General features: G+C 45.0%; 1 protein-coding gene and 1 pseudogene across 1 annotated transcript in view; both read right to left on the bottom strand.

Annotated features, from left to right (window-relative positions):
- LOC126263342 (C-Maf-inducing protein-like) overlaps window positions 1-25,587 on the bottom strand; it is a 983,791-nt gene that overhangs the window by 56,788 nt on the left and 901,416 nt on the right. The window contains exons 5-6 of the mRNA XM_049960431.1: window positions 23,888-23,959; window positions 257-346 (exon numbers count right to left, since the gene is read on the bottom strand). Coding sequence (XP_049816388.1) covers window positions 257-346; window positions 23,888-23,959 — 162 coding nt within the window. The remainder of the gene's footprint in view (window positions 1-256; window positions 347-23,887; window positions 23,960-25,587) is intronic.
- On the bottom strand, window positions 3,114-3,231 carry LOC126191893 (5S ribosomal RNA; annotated as a pseudogene).

The raw sequence follows: 25,587 nt of genomic DNA, 5'->3' as shown, positions 1-25,587 counted from the left end.
AATGTCGAGTGTTCTACTGGTTTGTCACACACTGTAATACGTAAATTCTGCATTTTGGTAGCTGTCTTAGAATTACTGTGCTTGCTGAACTTTTCGAACTTTTATAAAGTTATCGACAAACATGTGCTTCACACGTATGCGATGGTACGTGCACAGTAGTAACAAGTTACAACGGACCACGTAAATCTACGTAGGTCCCTAATTGCTGTGGCTTATTTTGGCTAGGAGGACTGCTATGGTGCTGGGCTGGACTTACCTGTTCGATGAGGCGGGACGCGATTTCGATAGGCACGCCGGTGACACATTCGTCCTGTAGCGGAGTGTTGATCGTGAAGTCCACCAGGGCCTGCAACAACACCAAATGCTACGCTCACTCTCTTTACTTGCTATTTATTTCCTGGTAACCGAGATTAAATGCCCACAACTATGTGCCCAATCATGCGACAGACGCTGAACGTTTGAACCCATACCTATGGCTACGCTCGGAACATTGTGAAGCACTGGAGTAAGGGTAGCGTTACCAACTTGTTACAGAAAAAATAATTGATCAAGGAACAGGCCTACAAAATAAATATTTCAACTAGTGTTTTCTACAGAGAAGAGTAGGAATATATTTAAAATGTATATACTTGTCCTATTTTACATTATTGCATGTATTTATCTCAGACTTTACTTCTTTTTGCGAAGATTCATTAGATTTTACATATATAAAGAATTCTCTACAATCAAAATTAAAATTCACCGTTGCTTGCAGATCTGCTTTTATAAACTCAGTTGTACATTTGTTGCGCATTTCTTGGCATTATGTAAAAAAATTCTTTCTGCCTTGGCATTTGAACCAGGAATGCTTACTACAAAACAAGCTACTTTTACCGAATTGGAGACCTGAACATTTTTGGCTCTCAACGTACAGAAAACATTAAGACGCCTTCTGCTTGCATTGCCTTCCATGCCTATACCTTGCTTCAAAATATCCTTTGCATTACAAAACCCACTATAAAAACAATCGCCTACATCATCTGTCTGAACTCAGACCATTACTTCTTGAAGACGCTAAAATTTTAGTTTGGACCTTACACAAGAGGCATCCAAGTTTCTACTGGCATTGGCATTTGATCTTCAAATTTGAAATTCGTAACTAAATGTTTCCAATGACACAAAAAATTCCAAAAGATTATCCTTAATACGTTTTCTGGTTCTGAAACAAGATAACACATTAAAAACTTTATTTGTGACACTACCAAAATATCTGTCACTTATTCTTTGCTTAGTTTTACTAATCAGAGTCTTGGCTGCCTCGAAAGTTTCCATGATACTAAGATGTGAGAACTCTAAAACTTAGAACAACGTAACACAACTGCAACAACAAGGCAAAAAAGTCTAAATAAAAATCCAAAGTTAACTCTCTTCAATGCAAATCTTGGAAGGCTCCTTTATGTCCTCCTTTTTTTTGTATAACCAAATGATAGTAAAATATTTATTTCATATTTACATAATTTTAAATTGCACCAACCAAAATAAAACAGTTGTTTAAAAAGTTAAATGACGGCCCACTTGCAATTTTTGCGAATCCAGTTACTATGTGTGTTTCTTCCCAACATGAGCGGTAAATACAAATGTTTTTGATTTTACTTGGGGGTGATTCCACCCCATCTTCGTCGCTAGTCATATTAAAACAAGAAAAAACAAACTCTGAATCTGGCAAGAATAATGCTCACGCCCTCTAGCTTAGCGTAATATGGTCCTTCCTCCAGTTTCCGGGCCGCCGGCCTACAGAACAGACTCTTCACGGAAAAGCTGTTGCAGTTTCACTTGTTCACCACAATACCAGAGGTTGTAGGGAAGGCCGTGGCGTATCGGGCGGAATAAATTATTTTAACTCCAATTGCAAAAGTTATAAAAATATGGGATTAATTCGAAATAAAAAGGAACAAGGTATCTGATCAAAAAAAAAAAAAAAACAGTAGCCGAAATATGGGATTTCTTGGTAAATACTGGATAGCTGTCAATCCTAGGTACTGTTCGTCCTCTTTCTTTACAGTAGAGCATCCCGTGTCTATCTGTATCGGAAGGTTAACTTTGACGTGTAGCGAGGTGTTCGTGTTAGGATGGACGACCATGGAAGTAGAAGGCATACTCTTGTTTTAAGACCCCAGTCAAAAGACTGGTTTAAGGGAACTCCCCACACTAGTTTGTTCTGTGCAACGTTATCCGTCTCCGCATAACAACTGCTGCAATATCTACTTGGACCCTCTTCTTGCAGTCGAGTCTTGGCGTGCCTCTGCAATTTTTACCATTCACACTTCCGTGTATTACCAAATCCACAAATCAATGACGCTTCATGATGTGCTCTATCAACAAATCCCTTCTTTTAGCCAAGTGGTGCCAAAAATTTCTGTGTTCCCTTAATCGACTCAGCTCCTCTTCACTGGTTATTCCATCTACTCATCGTATCTTCAGCATTATTCATTAACACCATATTTTTTTTTAAAAAAAAGTTCTATATTCTTTTACGTCTGTACTGTTTATCGACCATGTTTTGCTTTCATATAAGACTACAATTCAAACGAATACTTTCAGAAAAAGACTTCCTAACACTTGAATTTGTATTTTAACATATTTCTCTTTTCCAAAAAAAAGCTATCCTTGCTATTACTAGTCTGCATTTTATATCTTCTCTATTTCTGCTGTAGTCGATTATTTTGCTACCCAAATTACAAAAGTCATCTACTAGCTTTAATGTCTCTTTTTCGAATGCAATTCCTCCAGCATTACCAGATTTCAATCACTACACTCCATCACCTTTCTGTTACTTTTAGTGGTATTAATCTCATAACCTCTTTTCAAAACAGTGTCAGTTCTAGTCAACTGACCTTGCAAATTCTTTTCCATCTCTGCCATAATTATACGTTATCACTCCCTCTTCAGGCTACGAGTGGCCTATGGGACCATCCGACCGCCGTTTCATCCTCAGGGGATGATGTGGATAGGAGGGGCGTGGGGTCAGCACACCGCTCTTCCAGTCGTTATGATTGCATTTTTGACCGAAGCCGCTACTATTCGGTCGAGTAGCTCCTCAATTGGCATCACGAGGCTGAGTGCACCCCGAAAAATGGCAACAGCAAATGGCGGCCTGGATGGTCACCCATCCAAGTGCCGACCACGTCCGACAGCGCTTAACTTCGGTGATCTCACGGGAACCGGTGTATCCACTGCGGCAAGACCGTTGCCCAATTACACGTTATCAACAAACATCAATTTTTTTAAATTTCTTGTCTAGGAACTTTACGAGGGGCGTTCAGTAAGTAATACAACACTTTTTTTCTCGGCCAATTTCGTCTGAAAAAAAAAAATGCGGAATTTGTTGCGGGGCATCGAGGAATATTCTCGCTTCAGTCCTTATAGTTTCCTGAAGTTCCGATAGGTGGCGGCGATATACGTAACCTTCAAAACGGCGTCTGTAGCGTAGGTGCCGTTCCAAGCAGAGAGCTGTCATTGAGTTTCTTCTTTGGCAGAAAACCAGAGCATCGCAGATATTCATAGGCACTTGGACAATGTCTACGGAGACCTGGCGATGAACAAAAGCACGGTGAGTCGTTGGGTGAGATGCCTGTCATCATTATAACAAGCTCGCACAAAACTCTGCGATATCCCATGTGCTGGCGGCCGCAAACATCTGTGACTCCTGCAGTGTTGGAGCGAGGTACTCGACTTATCACTATCAAACTTCTCGCTGCTCAACTGGACGTCTCTGAACGTAACGTTGTGACTGTAGAAAATTTTAATTTTTATCCTTGCTTTTGTGACCATAATAAGAGTCCAGGCTCCATAGGTAAAGAGCCAACCGACATTAAGAAATAGTCCACCAGGACGTAGGGACAAGATAAGCGGCGGAGGCTGCCAAGTATGGCTTGTTGATCAAATAACTTAGTGTTTGACTTCCTGCCAGAGGAAGCAGCATGAATCAAACTTGCGCAAAGGAAGACGCAAACACCAGGGCGATAATACAGCAAGAGAGAGTGTCAGTCACGTGCGGAATTGACTCGTGTGGAACCAAATTAAGTTGTGTGCAGCTAGAAACGAAAGTGTCGTGTGGAACCGAAGGCATTCTTGCGCAAGCCGACCAATTACAAACGAGAGTGTCGTGTGGAACCATAGGCAGTCTTGTGCAATCCGATCACTTAGAAATGAAAGGGTGGTATGAAACAAATTAACTCGTCTGCACCCAAGTACATGAGAAACGAAATAAAAGGCCAGGCAGCGGAATAGCTAGAAGCAGAGATTCAGATGCAGATTCAGAGCCAGTATCGGCAGTTTGGAGATTCCGCAGCGAGACGCCAGCGGGGCCGAGTAGGCCCATAGCAGCCGATACAGCTGATAAAGACTTCAACTACAAGAAGACTCTGGTGGACACTCAGGAACTGCAGGTCAAATAGGATTTTTAGAGTTTCATTGGAATAGTGTTGAATAACTCAATTACTTAGATAGATTTCAGTGCTAACCAAGAACAAGTGATTGCTTTGTACTTGTTTCTTATATGTACTGGGAATTAGCTTTGAATTAGCAAGTCCGAATAAATAGACTGAATCTTACTAAGGGGTTTATGGTCCGACACCTCACATAAGTATATGTGAGAATAAACTTGATGGAAACTAACCAATCTTTTCTGCTTATTGCAATTCTGTAACCTATTTTCAGGAAACTTATTTGCTTCAAACCAAGGAGATTCTCTCCCTCTCATCTCCGATATAAAGGTTAACAGCAATTTATAACTAACCCATTGTCGTTAGCGTCCCGATTGCGCTACGCAGTTCGCACTTACTTCATTCTGGTATAGCGAGGTTGTGCCGGGACGCGACAGTAATTCTCACACACTTCTCCACCAGTAGGGGCACGCAAATGAGTATTCCGACTGGATTCTTCGCCGCCTAACAGAAGACCATAAAGTGCAACAAAAGACCCTCTGGGCGGAATTGTTTGCGCTTTACGAGGCTGATAGTGACAATTTTTTTTTATTGAACACTGTCACAGGCGATGAAACATGGGTTCATCACTTCGCAACAGAAACAAACGGCAATCCATGGAGTGGCGCCATACCACTTCTCCTCCGAAGAAAAAGTTGAAAGCCGAGGTCTCAGCCGGTAAAGTCAGAGCGACGGTCAACTGGGATTCTGAATGGTTTATTGTGTTTGATGTCCGTTCTCATGGTGCAACGATCTACTGTGAAGTGTATTCTGCTACCCTCGGGTAGTCAAAGGAACGGTTTCAGCGTGTACGTCGCCACAAAAACGCAAACGAACTCTGCTTCTCCATGACAACACATGGTCTCACACAAGTCCGCGCACCCGAAGGCGTGGATCAGCAGACACGCATCAAAGCTTCTGGCGGATCCCCGTGCGACCACTGTCGGCATCTATCAGAAACGTATGTTCGCGTTGTTAACTGTGAGACGCCGGTGAGGGTGGTATCGATCTATGACCCTGACATTTTCCCACTCCCGAGTTGTTTCTACACTGCTTCTTCAAAGTACAGGTTGAACAGTGGAGAAAAAAAGACTGCGACTCTGTCTTGCTTTCTTCCTAATTCAACACTTCTCTCCTGATCTTTCACCGTCACTGCGCCCTCTTGGTTCTAGTGCACGTTGTATAATACGCGCCGATCCCTCATAAAGTAAATATCTCTGGAGTGAGCATTCACATGCGCAGAACAGATTTCGTGTTGTCAACATACAATGCCGGCCTAGTCACGTGATCTCGGGACGTCGTGTGTTTGTCCGTATAGCGCCCTGTATATTTAGAATGTCACTACATCCCTAATACAGATGGATTCTTTTCGTACGTGTCGTGGATTATTTACATATGTTGAGCAGACATTTTAACAGTATCCATCTGATAACGGGAATAAACTAGCTACGTAACTTTTAAGGGCAAGTGATATTGCATTCTGCTTCTTTGCGATAGGTGTCACAGCTCAGATGCACTCGATTTTTGGTAGTTTTCGGTATGATACGGCACTTTATAGTATTACAGACCCTGACGCACATTTTTGCAGTGATTGTCTTGCAAAACGACTTGACAGTACTCTAGTACTTTTGCAAGTGTCCGAAAAGCACCGAATTTGCCACACATTAGCGATTATATCCCTGCTAATTCGTCCTTTTTTCTGCTTATTTATTTTCTAATTTTTCGATCTAAAGCACAATTTTTCTTATTGGTGACACTTTGAAGTATTTATTTAACGCATTTTACGTATTTGCTCCCGGTTTATTAAATAAATAGTAGACTGAGTAATCTATATACATAATCGACAAGTCACTCATAAATGTATGGAGGATAGTATTTGCTGAAATAACTAACCATTCCCTTTCCTGTTCCACTAGCAAATTTACGAGAGGAAGCGATTGTTTGTAAACTTTTGTACGAGCCGTAATATCTATTACATAGTCATAAAATCGTAGAAAAATATGTCTACAGAATCAAGCCTTAATTATAATGCGTCTCGAAATTTTTAAACATATACAGTGTCTCTTACTAATATGGTAACTATAATTAGAGCTATATGGAATGTACCCATGAAAAGTTACCATCCCTCCTTTCACACATTTTTCTTTGCATCCGTAGCAACAACAGTAATTCATCATCGCTATTACAGTATCAACAAACGGTGAAACACAACAAAAACCCTTGATTTTATAAACTTCAAACGCTGCGGAAAGCACACAGGCACTGCGAAGTCCCGAAAACACGTGACAGTCCTGGTTTGATGTTGACAACATGCGCAGAACGCAATGCTCACTCCAGAGATATTTACTCTATGCTATCCCTTAGCGGCAGTTTTGCGTGTGGCAGCCCAGGGAAGCGGCAGAGCTGCGGAGCCGGCCAGACTGATAGGTCGGCGCCCCTGGGTCGCGGCCGGCGCCGCCCCCTTTAAGCAAACGAGAGGCGCCGCGCCGCCCCGCGCCGCGCCAAGTGGGTTAGAGATCGATGGCTTTCCGCGAGTACGCGCCGCCGCCCACACCACACCCTACTCCGGCGGCCACTACGGCACCGTGACGTCACGAGGCGGCCCACTTCCGCGGAGACACTACGGGCCTCAGCCGACGACGCTCCTTCCAAATACTCCATGCTACTGACGGTTCTCCAGTCCTCAAACACTGACGTACGTCCAGAAAAGTTTTACATAACACGTTACATATTACTGAGACGTCACTACTATTCAGTGAATCTACGCAACTGTTTTTTTAATGGTTTTTCTAAAGAGTAATGCACTGTTGTAACACTTCAGGCTTTCCCGGCGAGATCTTGACATGTGGAATAATCTGGTCTACTGTCGGATGTTTGTGTCGCTCTGGCGCAATATTTCGACCACGTAACTCGTTGCCTTCTTCAGGTGCTACCTGAGACTGCCGTGTTGGAGGATCTTGTCCAGTATTTATGCCCAGAAGGCGCTGGGCGCTCTGTTTGCCGTCCGCGCCCGCCTGGCGCTGCTTGTAAGGTGTTGTCTCTTCCCCGGTGCTCCCTCGGACGTCCGCGCCCGACTTAGTCGCCATCTGTGGCAGCAACCTACCTCGGAGTGAGACTAGACCAGCGGCTCACCTGGGCCCCACACATTCAGTGGATCCGAAACAAGGCGATAGGGCGGCTTCGTGCACTCTATCCCTTATTAAACCCGGAGAGTCCACATTGCCCTCGCGCCACGGCATCACGCTGTATCTGACACTGGTACGCCCACTGTTAGAGTACGCGGCCGTGGTGTGGGGCAATGCCGCCGACTCCTCCATACGATCCCTACAACGTGTCCAAAACAAGGCGCTCAAGCTTGCGCTGCACCTTCCCACGTTTTACCCCACCACCTTTCTCCATGAAGATACTGGTATCCTGACGTTGCGAGACCGATTTCGAGTCCTAGCACGTCAGTTTTATCAAAAAGCGGGTCAATCCCACAATCGGCTCATACAGGGCTTGGGCCAGCAGCCACACCACCGACCAACTACCCGTTGGCCGGACCTGTTGCGGGAATAACCCATTTCCCAACAACACCAGGACACACACGATAACAACCGAGAGGACCCCACCAACGGTTAGGATGTCTTTTTAAAAACACTTATTTCAAGTTCTGCAGGCACAGCACACAAGTGCTTACCCTGCCCACACACGTGCCTCAGGAAGGCACGTCAGTAACGGAGTCGGAGTCTGAGGCCCGTCCTGTATCGGGCGTTCCGTTCGCAGTCCGCGCCCGCCTGGTGCTGCTCCTGCGGACATAAATACTGGACAACATCCTCCAATACGGCAGTCTCAGGTAGCACCTGAAGAAGGCAACGGGTTACGTGACCGAAATATTGTGCCAGAGCGACACAAACATCAGGCAGTAGACCCGATTATTCCATATCTCAGTAATGCACTGATTCAGTTTTCGGACCAGACTGAAAGAAGTCCAAGGAACATTAATTGATGACAAAGTTTTTTGGATCTTAGGTCAACTAAAAGGGACGGAAGGCATAAGATTAGCATATTTAGGAAGACGACGGCTACTGACACCATTATAAAGGTTAAGTCCTGTCACCCTAAGTGGCATAAATGGGTATACTTCAGAGCCATGATCAACAGGATGCTAAAACTACTGCTCACACCTAATGGGAGCTAGAAGAATTAAATGTGATTAGACAAGCAGCCGAGAAAAACAGATATAAGGGCCGTGATGTACTGAACCTTTATAATAAACTGAAGTCAAAAACACGTGACAAGAAGGAGGCAATAGAACCACAGGACAAGAAGTTTGATATATATATATATATATATATATATATAAAGGTTCAAATGGCTCTAAGCACTATGGGACTTAACATCTGAGGTCATCAGTCCCCTAGACTTAGAACTACTTAACCCTAAATAACGTAAGGACAGCACACACGTCCATGACCGAGGCAGGATTCGAACCTGCGACCGTAGCAGCAGCGCGGTTCTGGATTGAAGCGCCTAGAACTGCTCGGCCACAGCGGCCGGCTGCTACGTCGCACAATGGTGCATTTTCCGACAGAATTGAACAGGATTTCAGAAAAGTGAAAGTAAAAATTGGATTTCAGACGAAAAGTACAATTGGTTGTAAGCTGCGCCACAACGTTGGCAACAGCAGCAACAAATATTTGGTGTCTGGTGTCTATAAGATCAACCGCCAAGACTGCAATAAGTTTCATATTGGTGAGACAGGAAGGAATTTCTAATCTCATTTTAGAGAGTGTACGTATAATCAAAATAAAGGCGCTTTCGATACATATTTGGACAGAGACAAACATTCGCCAGGAAGCAGAGAGAATAATATCAAAGTGTTGCATAGGACGCCAAAGGGACAGTCACTGAACCTACTCGCGGAAATGGAGATTGATGTACACAGAAAACGGCAACCGGAATTACTGCTGAGTGAACAGAATGAGTTTAACCTGGATGCCGCTTTTGATATATTCAGAAACCTACTAGTTCGAGCAGCGTCGAGGGCCCCAGCGGCTTGGCGTGCGGTCGTCCGCGCCTGCCGCCAGCGACGAGGAGACTGGATCTTTCTCCGCAAGTTCCGCCGTAGGAACACAAGAAAATCATACAGAGAAGCAGCGACGCGCCGCCATTGAGATCCCACTCCGGATGTATTATCGAATATCGACTTTTTAATTTTTTAATAATAGTGACTGTTTCATCAGTTACCCAACACTTAGGTTAGGATACTTGTTTTGTCATGCTGGAAGATTTCATTTCATAGATGTAATTTTATTCTTAAACTTTTTATACTGGTTTTTACACAATTGCATGTTTTATTTTGCCAGGCTAGGCGCTTCATATTATTGGTAATTGTGATTTTTATGTGGATTTTAAGTATGGATCTCATTTGTGTTTTATTGTCAGACACTCGTTTTGCCATGTGAAGTAATTTTAATTAATGACTACGCATTCTGCATTTTAACCGCTATAGTTGCGACACTGGTTAATAAAGTACCCTAGCTATAGTGCCCTCTGCTGGCCTCAGTTTATTTTCATAAATACCAGACGCATTCTGATCACCACCAGCACTTACTATGTAGCTACATGTTTAGTTTGATGTTGATACCGCTCTCAGAATATTTTATGGTATGTATGGCTGGTATACGTGGCTGTTAATCATCTAAACTCTTTTTATCTTTCTTATGTAGCACCAGGGCTTTCATAGGCTTAGCGTCAGCAGACTGGTTGGTTACGATCTGTTTTTGTTGAAAAATATTTGAAAATGGCCATAGCCGAAACCGGTAATAGTGAAGTGTAAATGTTTGTGTGATCAAGACGGATCTGTAAAATAAAATCCAAGAAACCTAACAGCAAGTTTGTGGTCCTGAAGTCATTAGTGTGTGTTTACAGTGATGTAGTGCAAATATATGTTTATGCAGGGTAGTAACACATACAACTACGAAAGTTGGGACACATATTTACGAATTTCACAATTTTAGATTACAAATGTTCAATATGTCGTCCACCATCGACTCGAAAAGTATCACGTCGATAGTCGAATTCTTCCCGTAATCGCGTAAGCGTGTCCATCGTCACTGATGTTATGGCAGCAGGATCCAATTCTTCAACTCTTCCAGGTTCTGTTAATGTGTTGTTGTATAAACGTTTTTCTTAATGAAACCCCACAGAAAGAAGTCACAAGGCGTCAATTCCAGTGCCCGTGGAGGTCAGCTGAAAACTGCTTCATAAATAGCCGACTGCTTGAAGACCAATCCAACGTCTCGGTACAGTTTCATTCAGATATTCACGCACTCTGAGACTCCACTGAGGGAGTGCCCCGTCTTGTTGAGAAGTGAAGTTGTCCTCATTCAGCCTCGGAAACAACCAGTTTTGTAACATAGCAAAATACTGCTGACCGATAACCGCGTTTCCATCAAAGAAGAATGGGCCTTAAACAGATGAGTGGGACAGTGCACTAAACACATCGAGTTGGGTGAATATCGCTCATGTTCAGTGTGTGCTTTGGGCTGTGTAGGCCCCGCATTCGAACACTGTGTTTGTTTATGTTCCCACTAAGGTACAAAGACACTCCATCACAGAACATGGTGCCTTGTGCGAAAGTGTCATCATTGTCAATAGCATTCTGGAGCTCGGCAGAAAAGGCTACACGTTTGCGTTTGTCGTCATGACTTAGATCGTGTAACAAATGTGGCTTGTACGGCTTCATAACCAACCGACGTCTCAAAACACGCCAAATTGTTGTTGTAGGCATTGAAGGACTACGTTGGAAAGCGGCTCGATTTCGTGCGACGTTGCAGACCGAGGGCGCCCACGACTCTTTCTTTTACATACGCATCCTGTGTCTACGAAAAGTGGATACCAATTGCGAACGTTCCATCCATTTGGAAGATGAGTTCGGTACCTCAACCTCAAACCTTTTTTGATTTTAATCGCGGAATTATACTTCGCAAACCCGAGAACACAAAATAATTATGCTGTGAGGAGCCATTTTGCAACAGGTGACGATAACCAAGCAAGCAAAATAAAACTGACAGCTAGCAGCAACGAAAATAAGCTGGACTGTATATTCGTTCCTCAAATAAGCGAGTAGTGGTGCAGTTTCGACAATACAATTCTTTATAATGTGTATACTCTTTCTGAAACAGCATGTATTATAAGTAATCTGGTGTAAATTTTGTATGGTCAAAAGGACACTCAGTATGGATCAATCGAATAAGGCAGCGCAGTTGTTACGACAATGACGACCTCATATTCGGGGGGATAGAGATTGCTCCGTCTTGTCATTCTGATTTAGGTTTTCCTAAATCATTCCTGGCGGATGACAGGGTAGTTGGTTCTTTCAGCAACGCCACTGCTGACAAACTGCCCTCTCTGTGTAAAAATGCATTTGATTATTCTGTGTATGAGTGTTTGAGGCATCTATTTTCCTTGCAAGAAAAAAAAAAGGCTCTGAGCACTATGGGACTTTTTCTTCCACATGATGAGGGCAATTTATTTTTGAGGATGTTTTCTCATCGATATACATAACTTCCTTATCAATATTTATCGGTAACTCCAATTTTTAATTATCCTAATATCGTCCAATCCCAAGGTAGGGCCAAGCCTTTCCAATTCGATTGTATTTTAATGTAGGTCGATATGAAGATGTCTTCAGTTAAGAGAAACGTGCGCCATTGATGAATAAATAAACAGTAATTTCAACATCGCAATCAAGGATGTTTTCTTCTCCCCATTCTACGTACTGGTTGCTGTATCACCACACCACTGAGTGGAAAACCTTTTAACTACTAGGATTATCTTACTTTGAGTAGATGCGTCATTTTACATTGGGATTGTGAGCTGGTACTCCAGCACTCAGAATCTATATTCGACCATTCAGCAACTATTCACTGTAGCTACCCTGTGACTGTTCAACTATGTAACGGACGTGAGAAGATTTGATCGGCCAGCGCGCGCCACAACTGTGAAGAGAGCGCTCCGCCTGCCGCCTTCTCTTGGGCTCTCAATTTCTGTGTGGCGGCCAGCAAAGTGAACACGACAGAGACAACTTGGAACAGAATAGACACGTCTTGCTGAATGTGCCGACCTGACGCAAACGGGGAATCGTTAGCGGAGCCTCTACCCAGAATATTCTATCAGAACATGAGCCTGTTCTGTTTCTGTTGTCTATATACAACATTCGAATTGCTAGAAAGTTGTACAGCGGCAAGATGCAATGGGTTACCGACCCTGGCGTTTAATCACACAAGGTGAAAGTGCATATTACAGACTGTAGGCATTTATTAGTAGCATATGTTAAGAGACTCGAGCTGTCTTGTATTGCCTGTTGGATGGCTGTCCACTGTGCGTGAATTCAGGAACATTCAGGGGTGTCACTTGCTTCTGAGATCGATTTTGATCGCTGTATATCTTGCTGGCTAGTTTTATTTAAACTGAGGTTCCCTAATGTTTAACGTGGGGGCCGATCTGAAGTGATTAGTGTTACTGTTAAATTGATATTTAAGCTGTATGAGAGTGTTATGTACTGTTGTTGTCTTAAGGGAGTGTGCGCGTCAGGTTATTTCTTTAATTTGGCTGTTGTCTTCATTTTATTTAATAATTTTTTTAAATGCTGCGCAACTTCCTAGGCAATGTTATTTTGTACTGTTAAAATTATTGTACATTTCGGTGTCATTATGCAAAGTCTTTATTAAATTCCTAAGGGGAGCTAATTGTATTATGTGAAATTGTTGTGCCTTTTGGGTGTCATTGTACACTCTCACTTTAAAGTTGTAATTCTGTGGTTCACCATTTTATGGGGCACTCACTTTAATGCTTGAGTTTTTGTGATGTTTAGTAAAAAGTGTTGTTTATGAGATATTGTCACGCCCATCTCTCGAACCCAACACCACCATTTCCTCTACCGTCACATTCTACACTAAAGTACTGCAATCAGAGTATTAATAATTTGCTCTGCCGTATGTTAAGGGCAGGTTTACTATCTTTTGGTTCAAAAATCGATTTTTTAAAATTGCATTTCTGGATCCATATAAGTGTTAGAATCCACCCCTGAAACGGTTTTTCCGAATAAGGAACGGAAATGTTTGTCATTCGCGGTTGAACAAAAACGTGCACCTGCCTGAAATCGGCCTTTTTCAGGCACCAGTTTTTTTCATTCGGAGGACGAGTTATTGGGAGGAAACACACAAAATTCAAATGAAAGTTTGAACGCGTGTGTTTGGAAGTTAGCCCCCAAGCATTCGCATTCTGGTGCGAAGACTGTGGAGATTGCGTCTTCCCTGGCACTGAGCAGCTTCAACGAAGGGTATTCAACAATTCTGAAGACCGTGACAACGATGGACGTCACCCTGGGACTCGATTCGACGTAGTTCGCCAAGCATTCGGACGACCACCGGATCCAAGTCGCCGAAAACCGCTTGTCACCGGCCGTACGAGCGGCTCTGGAGCAGCGCAGTATGGCCCAGATCGAGCAGAACGCCCTCTATGAGAAAGAGGAAGGACTAGTTTATTGACCCGGAATAGCAGATAGAACGTAAGTTGCATAATATTGCATTGACCTTTTTTTTATCGCACGGTATGATAACTTCAAATCTACTGAACCGATTGGCATGATTCTTTGTTTCCGACGAAGCTAACTAAATTGTCTAGAAGTTGTACCACTTTTATTCCGATCCATCAACTATAAATATTTTTACTTGGCCAACGAAATCGAAATATCGATGAAGAAAACCCTATTTTTTCAAATGGGCGCCATTTTGTTTCCTATGGTCCAAATAACTTAAGCGAGGTGCAACTCCTAAAGAATCTTATATACTTCGCTAACGTCAACTCAATTTTGATTTCAGACGAGCTGGCTGACCTGTGACTACCGCGCGTGGAGGTCTACATCGAAATTTTGTTTCGTTCCGACGGCAATACCGCTTTTTCTCTTCGACATTTCCGGTCGAAAAAAATCCAGTTTGTAGAGGAAATATCAATAAACATTTTCACCAAATTTGACATTGATATCTATAACACATGCCGAGAAAAAAAAATCTCAAAAAGCATGCTTTTTCGGGCCAAAGATATTAAACCTCCCCTTTGTTACATCACCGCTGTAAGGCTTTCAGATACGAAATAGCTTCCTTTCATTGAATTTGGTATGACCACCGTGTAATCAGGAAAGTTTTTCTGGTACCGCGTCGGAGGCTGTACAGCCTCAGAGGGGCGCTGTGCAGCATCTCACACTGCATCCTCACTGGAATCATCAGGAACCACTTACATTTCTCCTGGAACAGCCCCGGAGAACTCGGCACTCAACGCTTCACCTAGCCTCTTAAGTCTTCCCGGGAGTCTCCTATCAGTAGAAGCTTCCTCATTGATCTTCTCGTAACTCTTGACTACTCGTATCGTGGAATGGTTAAGTCTGGATCTTCATCCTGATTTTGCTCATATCTGTTCCTCAGAAGCTGCGATACGTATTCTTTTACCAACAATAAAATTTGGTCGTCAGCTCATAAAAAATTCAAGTTTCACTTTACGATTTACAACATTTTTTTTGCGATGAGACACAGTTCATTGTCTCCTCAACAAAGGTAGGTGGTTTTGGCTGATGCTCAAGCATTGTACATTTGTTCTTAACAAACTTGCAGATCATCTGTATCCCTTCATGACTGATGTCTTCCCTGACGATGATGGACCTTTCACCAGTATAACTGTCCGTGTCACAAGGGCAGAAGTGTGTTACAGTGATTTGAGGAGCACGTTAGTGAAATCAGTTTCCTGTCTTGGTTGCAAAATTCGTTTGATCTAACCCTGTGGAACACTTCTGTGAAGCAATTGGGCATCAGCTTCGTGTCCCTCCGGAAACCTACCAAGGACTTACCTGTTTTATTGCGTTCCGATGGTGGACCAACATGCTGTTAATCAGGTAGTCCTGTTGTTTTGGCTCATTACTGTGAAAGAGGACTTACCAGTACAGTTTGTTTTTATTGGAAGGCAAAAGCTCTTAACACGTGTTGTATGTAGTAACTACACAGAAATGAGACGACTAAGAAGGAACAGACAGAAACTTAAGGTGGCGTGCTTAACCAGGACGTCATATAGAACTGACTCTTGGCCTACGATACATCCAGGCTTGACGTTGTAGTGTTCGTGGCCACCTATAAATATTTATCAAAGCCTTTTGGTTGAATTTTTTGAACGTGTAGTTGGAAAGCTTTCAGGAAAGATCTTTGATAACAGTAAGAGCGAGAGCCTCATTTCACAGATCGCCATTGTATACACGTCACTTCGCTTGCTTTAATGCATCTAAGCTATAAAATGATGAAGTACATTTGGTGGCAGGGTACCAACTCAGTGATCATTGTAAAGTATATTTGGTGCGTGGGTACACTGCACCAATTACATATTATCTCACGATTTGCATGAGGCTTTTCGAGAATTTATTCTCAAATATTTACATTGGCATTTTATGTGAGCTTTCTTAAAATCAGACAAAAGAAATCTCTATGATTGCAATAAACCATAAAAACTCAACTGCAGGGCAAGGGAGGCAGAACAACTCACACAAAATACAGTCTATGTAAATATTTCCTATTGATAATGGGAATAAATTCGCGAAACGTGTCATATTAAGCATGAAAAAATACGTAACTAGGCCAGTATTTCATTATTTAAATGGTGACTGGCACACTTGCAGGGTTTCCAAAAATATCGACTATTATGAATGAAATTAAGGTTGGTTGGTTGGTTGGTTGGTTTGAGGATTAAAGGGACCAAACTGCAGAGGTCAGCGGTCCCTTGTTTCATAAACACACAGAGCATAAGGAAACCATCCATTAGTCATTCGAAGCACAAGATAAAAATTCCAGGGGAAGAAAATCCCCAAGGTCAATAATAAAGAAACATGGAAAACGGAGCACAGCAACAAAAACAACACAGAGAAAAAAGGCAGAAGGAAGTAAAACTGTACAGCAGAGGACTGAGGCTGGCTGATCACGAAAATAATAGGATGAGCCAGCCACCCTGCAACACGTTAAAACCTCCAGCCTGAAAGTTTAGGGTGGAGTCGGTTGACAACACAAGACTAAGTAAAATATACAACACAAAAGAGGGTGACGCAATAAAATTAGAGGGGCCTATAAAACCAACTTGCTCGAATAAAACTTAAAACACGATCTGCCATAGAGACATTGTCACCTAAAAGAGATGATAAATCACCCTGGAGATTAAAAGTTCGCCTGAGGGCGGTTAAAAGAGGACAGTCCAACAATATATGGGCCACCGTCATATTCGCACCACAGCGACAATGAGGGGGGTCCTCTCGACGCAGCAGATGACCATGCGTCAGCCAAGAGTGGCCAATGCGGAGCCTACACAGAACAACAGAATCCCTGCGAGAGGCCCGCATGGAGGAACCCCACACAGTCGTGGTCTCCTTTACCTGCCGCAGCTTGTTGGGTGCAGACAGAGTGCGCCATTCGTCTCCCCACAACCCAAAGACCCGACGGTGCAAAACCGTTCGGAGATCAGTTGCCGGGAGGCCGATCTCCAACGGCAGTTTGCGGGTAGCCTCTTTGGCTAACTTGTCGGCGAGTTCGTTTCTCGCGATCCCAACGTGTCCCGGGGTCCATACGAACACCACCGAACGACCAAGCTGTTCAAGAGCGTGAATGGACCCCTGGATGGCACCAACAATGGGATGGCGTGGGTAGCACTGGTCAAGAGCCTGCAGACTACTGAGCGAGTCACTGCAAATGACAAAGGACTCTCCAGTGCTGGTACGAATATGCTCAAGGGCACGAAAAATGGCTGTCAGTTCTGCGGTGTAAACACTGCAGCCTTCCGGCAAGGAGCACTGGTCGACATAGTCCGCATGAGCATAAGCGTACCCCACACGGCCATCAACCATCGAGCCATCGGTATAGATAACCTCTGAGGCATGGTATGCGCCTAGGAGAGCAAGGAATTGGCGGCGCAAGACTGCAGGAGGAACTGAATCTTTTGGCCATCGGGAAAGTTCCAGCCGAAGCTGCGGCCGACGAATACACCAAGGTGGTGTATGTGGGCGGACCTGGAAAGCAGATGGAAGAGGCAAACACTCGAGTTCATTAAGGAGCGACCAAACACGGATCCCAATTGTATGGCCTGATCGCGGCCGCCGGTGTGGGAGATGGACCGCCGCATTAGCGAAAAGGAGACGATAGTTAGGGTGACGGGGCGAACAACTGACGTGGGCAGCATAGTTGGCTAACAGCTGTTGACGCCGAATACGAACTGGAGGAACCCCAGCCTCAGCAAGGAGGCTATTAACAGGGCTGGTGCGGAATGCTCCTGTCGCCTGTCGAATCCCACAGTGGTGAACGGGGTCCAGCAGTTGCAACGCTGAGGGCGACGCTGAACCATACGCCACACTCCCATAATCCAGTCGGGACAGCACGAGGGCATTGTAGAGCTGCAGCAGCGTATTACGATCTGCACCCCATGTTGTGTTGCTGAGGCAGCGGAGGGCATTCAGATGCCGCCAGCACTGACGCTTGAGCTGACGAATATGTGGAAGCCAAGTAAGCCGGGCATCGAACAGCAATCCCAGAAAACGGTAAGTGTCAACAACCCTGAGCATGGCATCCTGAAGATAGAGCTCAGGGTGGGGATGGACAGTACGACGCCGACAAAAGTGCATAACACAAGTCTTCGCAGGAGAAAATTGAAACCCATGGGCTAGGGCCCACGCCTGCGCCTTGCGTATGGCTCCCTGCAACCTACGTTCTGCAACACTAATGGTGGAGGAGCTGAAAAAGATGCAGAAATCGTCAGCATATAACGTGGGTGAGACAGACGACCCTACTGCTGCTGCAAGGCCATTAATGGCCACAAGGAAAAGGGGCACGCTCAATACAGAGCCCTGTGGAACGCCGTTCTCCTGGATATGAAGTGAACTATGGGATGTGCCAATTAAAACGCGGAATGTCCGAACAGATAAAAAATTCTGAATAAAAATGGGGAGAGAGCCCCGGAGACCCCACCGTGCAACGTGGCGAGAATATGGTGCCGCCACGTCGTGTCATATGCTCTGGAGAGATGGAAAAAGACGGAGACGAGGTGTTGGCGCCTGGAAAAAGCAGTGCGGATTGCAGACTCAAGAAAGACCAAAGTATCGGCGGTGGAACGGCCCTGACGGAAGCCGCTCTGGCACGGAGCCAGAAGACCCCGAGACTCGAGCAGCCAACACAGCCGTCGACTCACCATGCGTTCCAATAGCTTGCACAGAGTATTTTTCAAGCTGATGGGCCGATAGCTATCCACATTAAGCGGGTCCTTACCAGGCTTCAGCACCGGAATGACGGTACTCTACCGCCACTGCGACGGAAAGACACCATCGCCCCATATGCGGTTGAAGATGGCAAGAACACACCGCTGACAGTCCGGGGACAGGTGTTTGAGCATCTGATTGTGGATGCCATCTGGCCCAGAGGCTGTATCGGGGCACTGTGCCAGGGCGCTCTGGAGTTCCCACAAACTAAATGGGGCGTTATACGCCTCAGGGTGGCGAGAAGCAAAAGAAAGCCGTTTGCCTTCCTCCCGGCGTTTGAGCGCGCGAAACGCAGGCGGGTAATTCCCCGACGCAGAGACCCGAACATAGTGCTGTGCGAAATGCTCGGCGATTGCATCGGCATCGGTGGATACCGTCCCGTTGAGGGTAAGCCCTGCGACACCTGTAGAGTGCTGCAATCCAAAGATGCGCCGAATCTTCATCCACACCTGGGAGGGTGAAGTACGGGAGCCAATAGTGGAAACGTATCTCTCCCAGCACTCCTGTTTCCGCCTTTTGATGAGCCGCCATGCCTGAGCACGGAGACGTTTGAAAAAAATGAGGTTCTCCAAAGACGGGTGCCGCTTGTGTCGCTGAAGAGCCCGCCGACGTTATTTAATGGCTTCAGCGACCTCTGGAGACCACCAAGGCACTGACTTTCGACGGGGGCACCCTAACGAACGAGGAATGGTACGTTCCGCAGCGGAAGCAATCGCTGCAGTCAGTGTCTCAACCGCCACATCGACGGTACCGTGGGGGAGAGAGTCAACAGTGGCAGCAGAGGAGAACGTTTCCCAGTTTGCCTTGCTAAACGCCCATCTAGGCAAGCGTTCATGGGAGCGACGCTGGGGTAGTGAAAGGAAGATTGGAAAATGGTCACTACCTCACAAGTCGTCATGGACTCTCCAGTGGACCGATGGTACAAGCCCTGGGCTGCAAAACGACAGATCTATGGCCGAGAACGTGCCATGCGCCACACTGAAATGTGTGGCGGCGCCAGTGTTTAAGAGGCAGAGGTCGAGTTGGGAGATGAGATTCTCGACATCTCTGCCTCGGCCAGTAATCTTCGTTCCACCCCACAGGGGATTGTGGGCGTTAAAATCCCCCAGGAGAAGAAAAGGCGTGGGAAGTTGGGTGACAAGTGCAGCCAATTCGGTCAGGGAGACTGTACCACCTGGAGGGAGATAGACACTGCAGACGGTTATGTCCTGGGTAGTCCTTACGCGCACAGCCACAGCTTCCAATGATGTTTGAAGGGGCACAGAAGCATTGTATACAGAGGTAAGGACATACACGCAGGCTCCACCTGACACACAATTGTAAGTGCTACGGTTGCAGTAATAACCCCTGTATCCACGAAGGACAGGGGTCCGCATTGCCGGGAACCAGGTTTCCTGGAGGGCAATGCAGAAAGCACGTGTCATGCTTAGAAGCTGACGTAACTCAGGTAGATGGCTAAAATAACCGCCACAATTCCACTGGAGGATTGTACAAAGCGTGTCCTGTAGGGGCATGCAGGCACTGAAAAATCAAATTACTTCGCAGGGTCACATGCTGCCATCGACTGAGAGACTGACGTCGCTACATCCATCGTTTCTGAGGAGACGGCGAGATCTAGGTCATCAGGGGACGCAAAGAGCTCGACCTCATCCTCAGAGGCTGAGCTGACAGGAAGCGGTGGCGCGGGAACCACTGGGTCCTTAGGCTTCTTAGAGAGCTTCCTCTTCTCTCTCTTGTCTTTTGGAGGAGGGTTTACATGCTGGGAGGGCTTTCCTGACGCATTATCAGGAACAGACGAAGAGCGTGAAGCCCTTCGACCAGCAGCTGGTGGCTTCTTCAGCCATTGGCTAGTGTCTTGTGAGACACTGGGGAAGTCCTTGGAAGGGACTCCCCCAAGGGATCCCTTCCGAACAAGTGAGGCCGGAGGAGGCCCGTGCGACCCCGGCAGATCAGCCGGAGAGGGCCGTCGCCCCTCCGGCTGAGAAGCCGGAGAGGGCTGTCGCCCCTCCGGCTAAGCAGCCGGAGAGGGCGGTCGCCTCTCCGGCTGAGAGGTGGGGACTGACGTCCCCAGTTGTTCGGGGCGCACTGCTCCCAAACTGGGTGTTTTAGGAGCAGTGGAAGAGAGAGTGGCCCCAACCTGTGGTGGGGCAGGCGTAACGTGACTGTTCGGTGGGCCAACTGTGAGAGGAATCTTTGCAGAAACTGGTGGCGGCAGTGTTACAGCAGCATAACTCCTAAACATAGGTGTGGGGTTGAGCCGTTCTAATTTCTTCCTCGCCTCTTGGTAAGTTAAACGGTCCAGGGTCTTAATTTCTTGTATCTTCCGCTCTCGTTGGTAGACTGCACAGTCTGGCGAGCAGGGAGAATGATGCTCCCCATAGTTAACGCAGGTGGGAGGCGGAGCACACGGAGCATTGGGATGAGAAGGTCGTCCACAATCTCGAAACGTGGGGCTGGCAGTGCATCTGGAGGACATGTGTCCGAATTTCCAGCACTGGAAGCATCGCATAGGGTGCGGGACATAGGGCTTGACATCGCACCGGTAGATCATGACCTTGACCTTCTCAGGCAAGCAGTCGCCCTCAAAGGCCAGGATGAAAGCACTGGTAGCGATCCTATTATCCTTGGGTCCCCTAAAGACACGACGAACGATGTGTACACCTCGTCGTGCCAAGTTCTCCCGTAGCTCGTCATCAGACTGTAGCAGAAGATCTTTATGAAAGATAATCCCCTGGACCAAATTTAGTGACTTATGGGGAGTGACGGTAACGGGTATGTCACCAAGATTCTCACAGGCGAGTAACGCCCTTGACTGTGCAGAGGAAGCTGCCTGTATCAAAATGGCCCCGCTCCGCATTTTGGAAAGAGATGCCACTTCCCCGAACTTATCTTCAAGATGGGTCACAAAGAACAGAGGCTTAGTCCCCAAAAATGAATCCCCATCAGTTCTGCTGCACACAAGGTATCGCGGTGAATATGGCTCCTGTCTGTCCGCAGCCCTGCGTCCCTCCCAGGGCGTGGCTAGGGAAGGGAACGATTTGGGGTCATATGCCACAGCGTTAAAGTCGACTTTACCGCGCTTAGAGACGTTGGTGGTCGTGCGACCACCGGATTGAGACTTTACCCGCTTCATTGCGGGGTATCCGCCCCGATGCCACCCACTCCGACCAGGGGCTCTCCCCACGGGCGCCACCCAGCCACAGCAAAGGCCACCTGGCAGGATGGCCGTTGCCGGGAGTCCTGACGCCCCAGACAGACGGGCATCTACTCCTTGGCTTACGTGGGGAGGTGTCAGCGCAGGCATCAGCAGTACGATCCCTGTGTTGTCAGGAGGCTACAACCTAGAGGGTACATGACGACCCCACCACAACGGGCTGGCTACCGTGCTGGATTTTGGGTGCCATTGGTAGTCCATAGTGATCGTGGGTGCAGATGGTGACGCACTAAGGGCGTAACTGACACAATCCATCAGGTGTGTATGCCCAAAATGAGGGATGGAGGGCGCAGTTACGACGCCAAGACGATAACGTGTGCCAAGGTCTTAGGGCACAGAGGACTTATGGTGCACCACGTAAGGTGTCCTTCCCCAAAAAGCTCGTACTTCTGTTGAATTTGGAAAAATGGAGATCAAACCCCAATGGGGACCATCACATTGAAGGCCGAAACAGTTGAGACTCCTTTTAGTCGCCTCTTACGACAGGCAGCAATACCGCGGGCCTATTCTTACCCCCGAACCCGCAGGGGGGAATGAAATTAAGAAATGGCATTTCGTAAATAAGTCTCGCGTATGCAAAGATGAGAGACCACTTGCTTGAGGGCAAACTGAAATATTTGTTAGCCGAGTAACAAATAATTTTCGTTGATCCTTATGTCACGAAGCAAATTCTGGTAAAAACTTTGAGTTTCTCTTTGTTATCCACGATTTTACCCACAATCTCTTCCATTTCTCTTTATTTTCAAGCAATGCGCTCGCCAACATCATATGCTGTTGTACAGGTGATTAACTGTTCGGCTTCCATTCCCTAATAACAATGACGAAAAATTTTACACTCGCGTAATAGTTCCATAGACTAATATTTCTAGTCTATGAATAGCTCCAGTGAAGTAGTTTGGTCAAATAAATTTGACGAAATCTTTGACAAAGATCTTCTACAGTGTAATAGGGGCCTCAGGCTTCATGCGTTTGTGTCGGCCAGCAGTAACACTACATTGCTGACGTCTCACAGACGTGCGCTCAAGCCTGTGTTTATCGTTGGCCACGCCACTGACTGTGTATCTCATATTTATTTCCTTCATGAGAGGTAGCTGTTAAAGTTACGCTCATATCATGGAATAAATTTTTGTTTGTGATAGTAATCAAGTGATGTTAATGTCTGAGTTAAGATAATTAGAGAAGAAAGTGAATCAAATTCCACTTCATTAGATAATGGATTATTACTATGACTCAGACAAGAGTCGGTATTTAGGAAACATGTAAAGAGATGTATGTGTACGTACGTAGCTATTCCTGAATTCCCAACAGAATACAAATAATGATGAGTGTTATCCGTGCAGAGCGACAATGTAATGGAAGCTGCCAGAGTTCTGCGTAGCCTATAGTGCAATCAATCAACACTTACGCCATAAACACTGCCTAGAAAATTGTTTAATGACCTTTTCGATAATTCTGAGCAGTAGTTACGACGTTTCGTCGTTTAAAGGAGTAGCTTTCAAATAATATCAAAAAATCTGTGATAATATTTGCATTAGGAATGTGCCACAAGAAATGAAAATCATTACCTCCGTCAAACGCGTCGAAGTAGCCCGTCGAATTATTTGAAGCAATTTTTGCCCATAAAAGAAAAAAATATATTTCTTGCTTCTTCTTACCAATTCATGAGGTAAATAGCAATTTAAAAGAGGACAGCTCAATTGTGTGGTCCTATGCCGCAGAAGATTTTCCTTTACTTCAAGATATTGGGTAATATTTATACAGCATTAATATTGAGCATTATATATAAGTTAATAGGGAGTTGCAAAATCCATGAGAGTAGTGATTTTTGAAGTAGCAAAACAGTAATATTGGAACCAAGTTCAATAAATAGACCAATGTTTATGATTAACTTACCTTCAGCTCCTTGAGGATAACTTCGGGTCGCGTGGATTTCTTCAGAATGTTCCGATATTTGAACATGTTTTTCTGAAAATGAAAGAAAAACGTTTAAGTTATGGTGTGAAAGTATAATTTTTAGCTCCGTGCACAGGCCCAAAAGAATTATCTGGAATCACAGTTAAATAACTTGCGTGAATATTTACTTTAACAAAGAATTTCACGAATGAACTCGTTCTTATTACGCGACACAGATAAAAGTCGAGAGATTCCAATTAAAGGAGATGATGATATTACATACCATCTCACCACTGAAAATAATTGCCTGGTAATGAAGAGCCTATGCCAGTTTCATTTCGACTATAGCGTTTGCCGACGAGACACAAAATTCGATACGGTTATTCTAAGTGGTAAATTTTTCTCATCTTCTCAAAAGACCTGTTTTTGTAAGAAAATAAGCGCATTTAGATTAACAATAGTTAACAAAACGAAATGAGAGATCTGAGTAGTGAGCCGCACCTGGATAGAATTCGCACTTCTTGTCTTGCTCAGTCGCCTGCCTGGATGTGGTTCTTTCGTGGTTTTCCGTTCCTATCTACGCAAATGTCGGACTATGCCATCTTGTTCCGTAACAATAAAAACACGAACACACAAACATGAAATTTACTTGGTTGGCTTACAGAAGGATGTACGGCTTATTTCACAGCTTAGATAAATAAAGAAATAAGTATATTTGGTAACCAGTTTGGTGCAAATTACCTGTTGTGAAGCCATAGAACAGTTACGATATCAGTACGGACATTATGGCGCACCGGTGAATATTATGTTCTGTCAACCCTCAATGGATGCAAACATTGCAATATAGGTATAAGACAGTTTTAGGTTTTGCTAACATGTTGACATCCAGGCGGTGGTAGGCCTTTGAGTTGTTAGCTATATTGTTGCTTTTCACTGATGCACAAGTATTACGATCTTTGATAGGTGAATAGTACTGCTACTGTGAAATACTTCACTTCTACTGCAGAAGTGCCATAGCTCTTAAGGTCTACAATTCAGAGCCCATAGCTATATGACTTTTTTCTTGTTTTGGTCCATACTATCTCCTCCAAAAATACGAAACCGAACACCTTGCAGTAGAAGAGATGTTTTCATAGTATGGAAGATCGACAAGTGCTCATAGTTCTGAAGATATATATTTTACAGCACATGTTTACCAGACAGTTTTCTCGTTTTTGTCCACACTACCACCTCTGAAAGTTACTTACCCTACAATCGTAACAACAACAACAGTACCGGTGTATGTATTCCAGTCAGAGGTATCAGAACGATTTTCGCTTATAATTTTCGACACAGTCGTTTCGAACCAAGTCACTCATCTCAGATTGATACACTGCCCCTTCTCCTCACCCCTGAAAGTTTGTAACATCGTTACAGAATCACCCCGTGCAATGGAGAGTCTCACAAGTTTGACGTTTGTTTGCTGCACACTTATCAAGGGACGTGGACAATACAGATTTCCATTACATGTATGTTAGTATGTAAAAGAATGCGAATAATGATTTGTGTTTTATTGTTAATAAAACTTGTTAATGGAATGATGTCTTCACGAAACATATCATGTTGTTGAATGAAATAAAAATAATTTCGTGTGTCTCAATGGCCTGGTGCAAATTCTTTCAAACGTACGCCACTTCGGCGACTCGTGTCTCCCCAACCTA

The sequence above is a fragment of the Schistocerca nitens genome, chromosome 6 (genome assembly GCF_023898315.1).
Source record: "Schistocerca nitens isolate TAMUIC-IGC-003100 chromosome 6, iqSchNite1.1, whole genome shotgun sequence".
Classification (NCBI taxonomy): domain Eukaryota; kingdom Metazoa; phylum Arthropoda; class Insecta; order Orthoptera; family Acrididae; genus Schistocerca; species Schistocerca nitens.
Note: the sequence above shows the minus strand (reverse complement) of the source record. Positions and strands in the feature narration are given on the sequence as shown.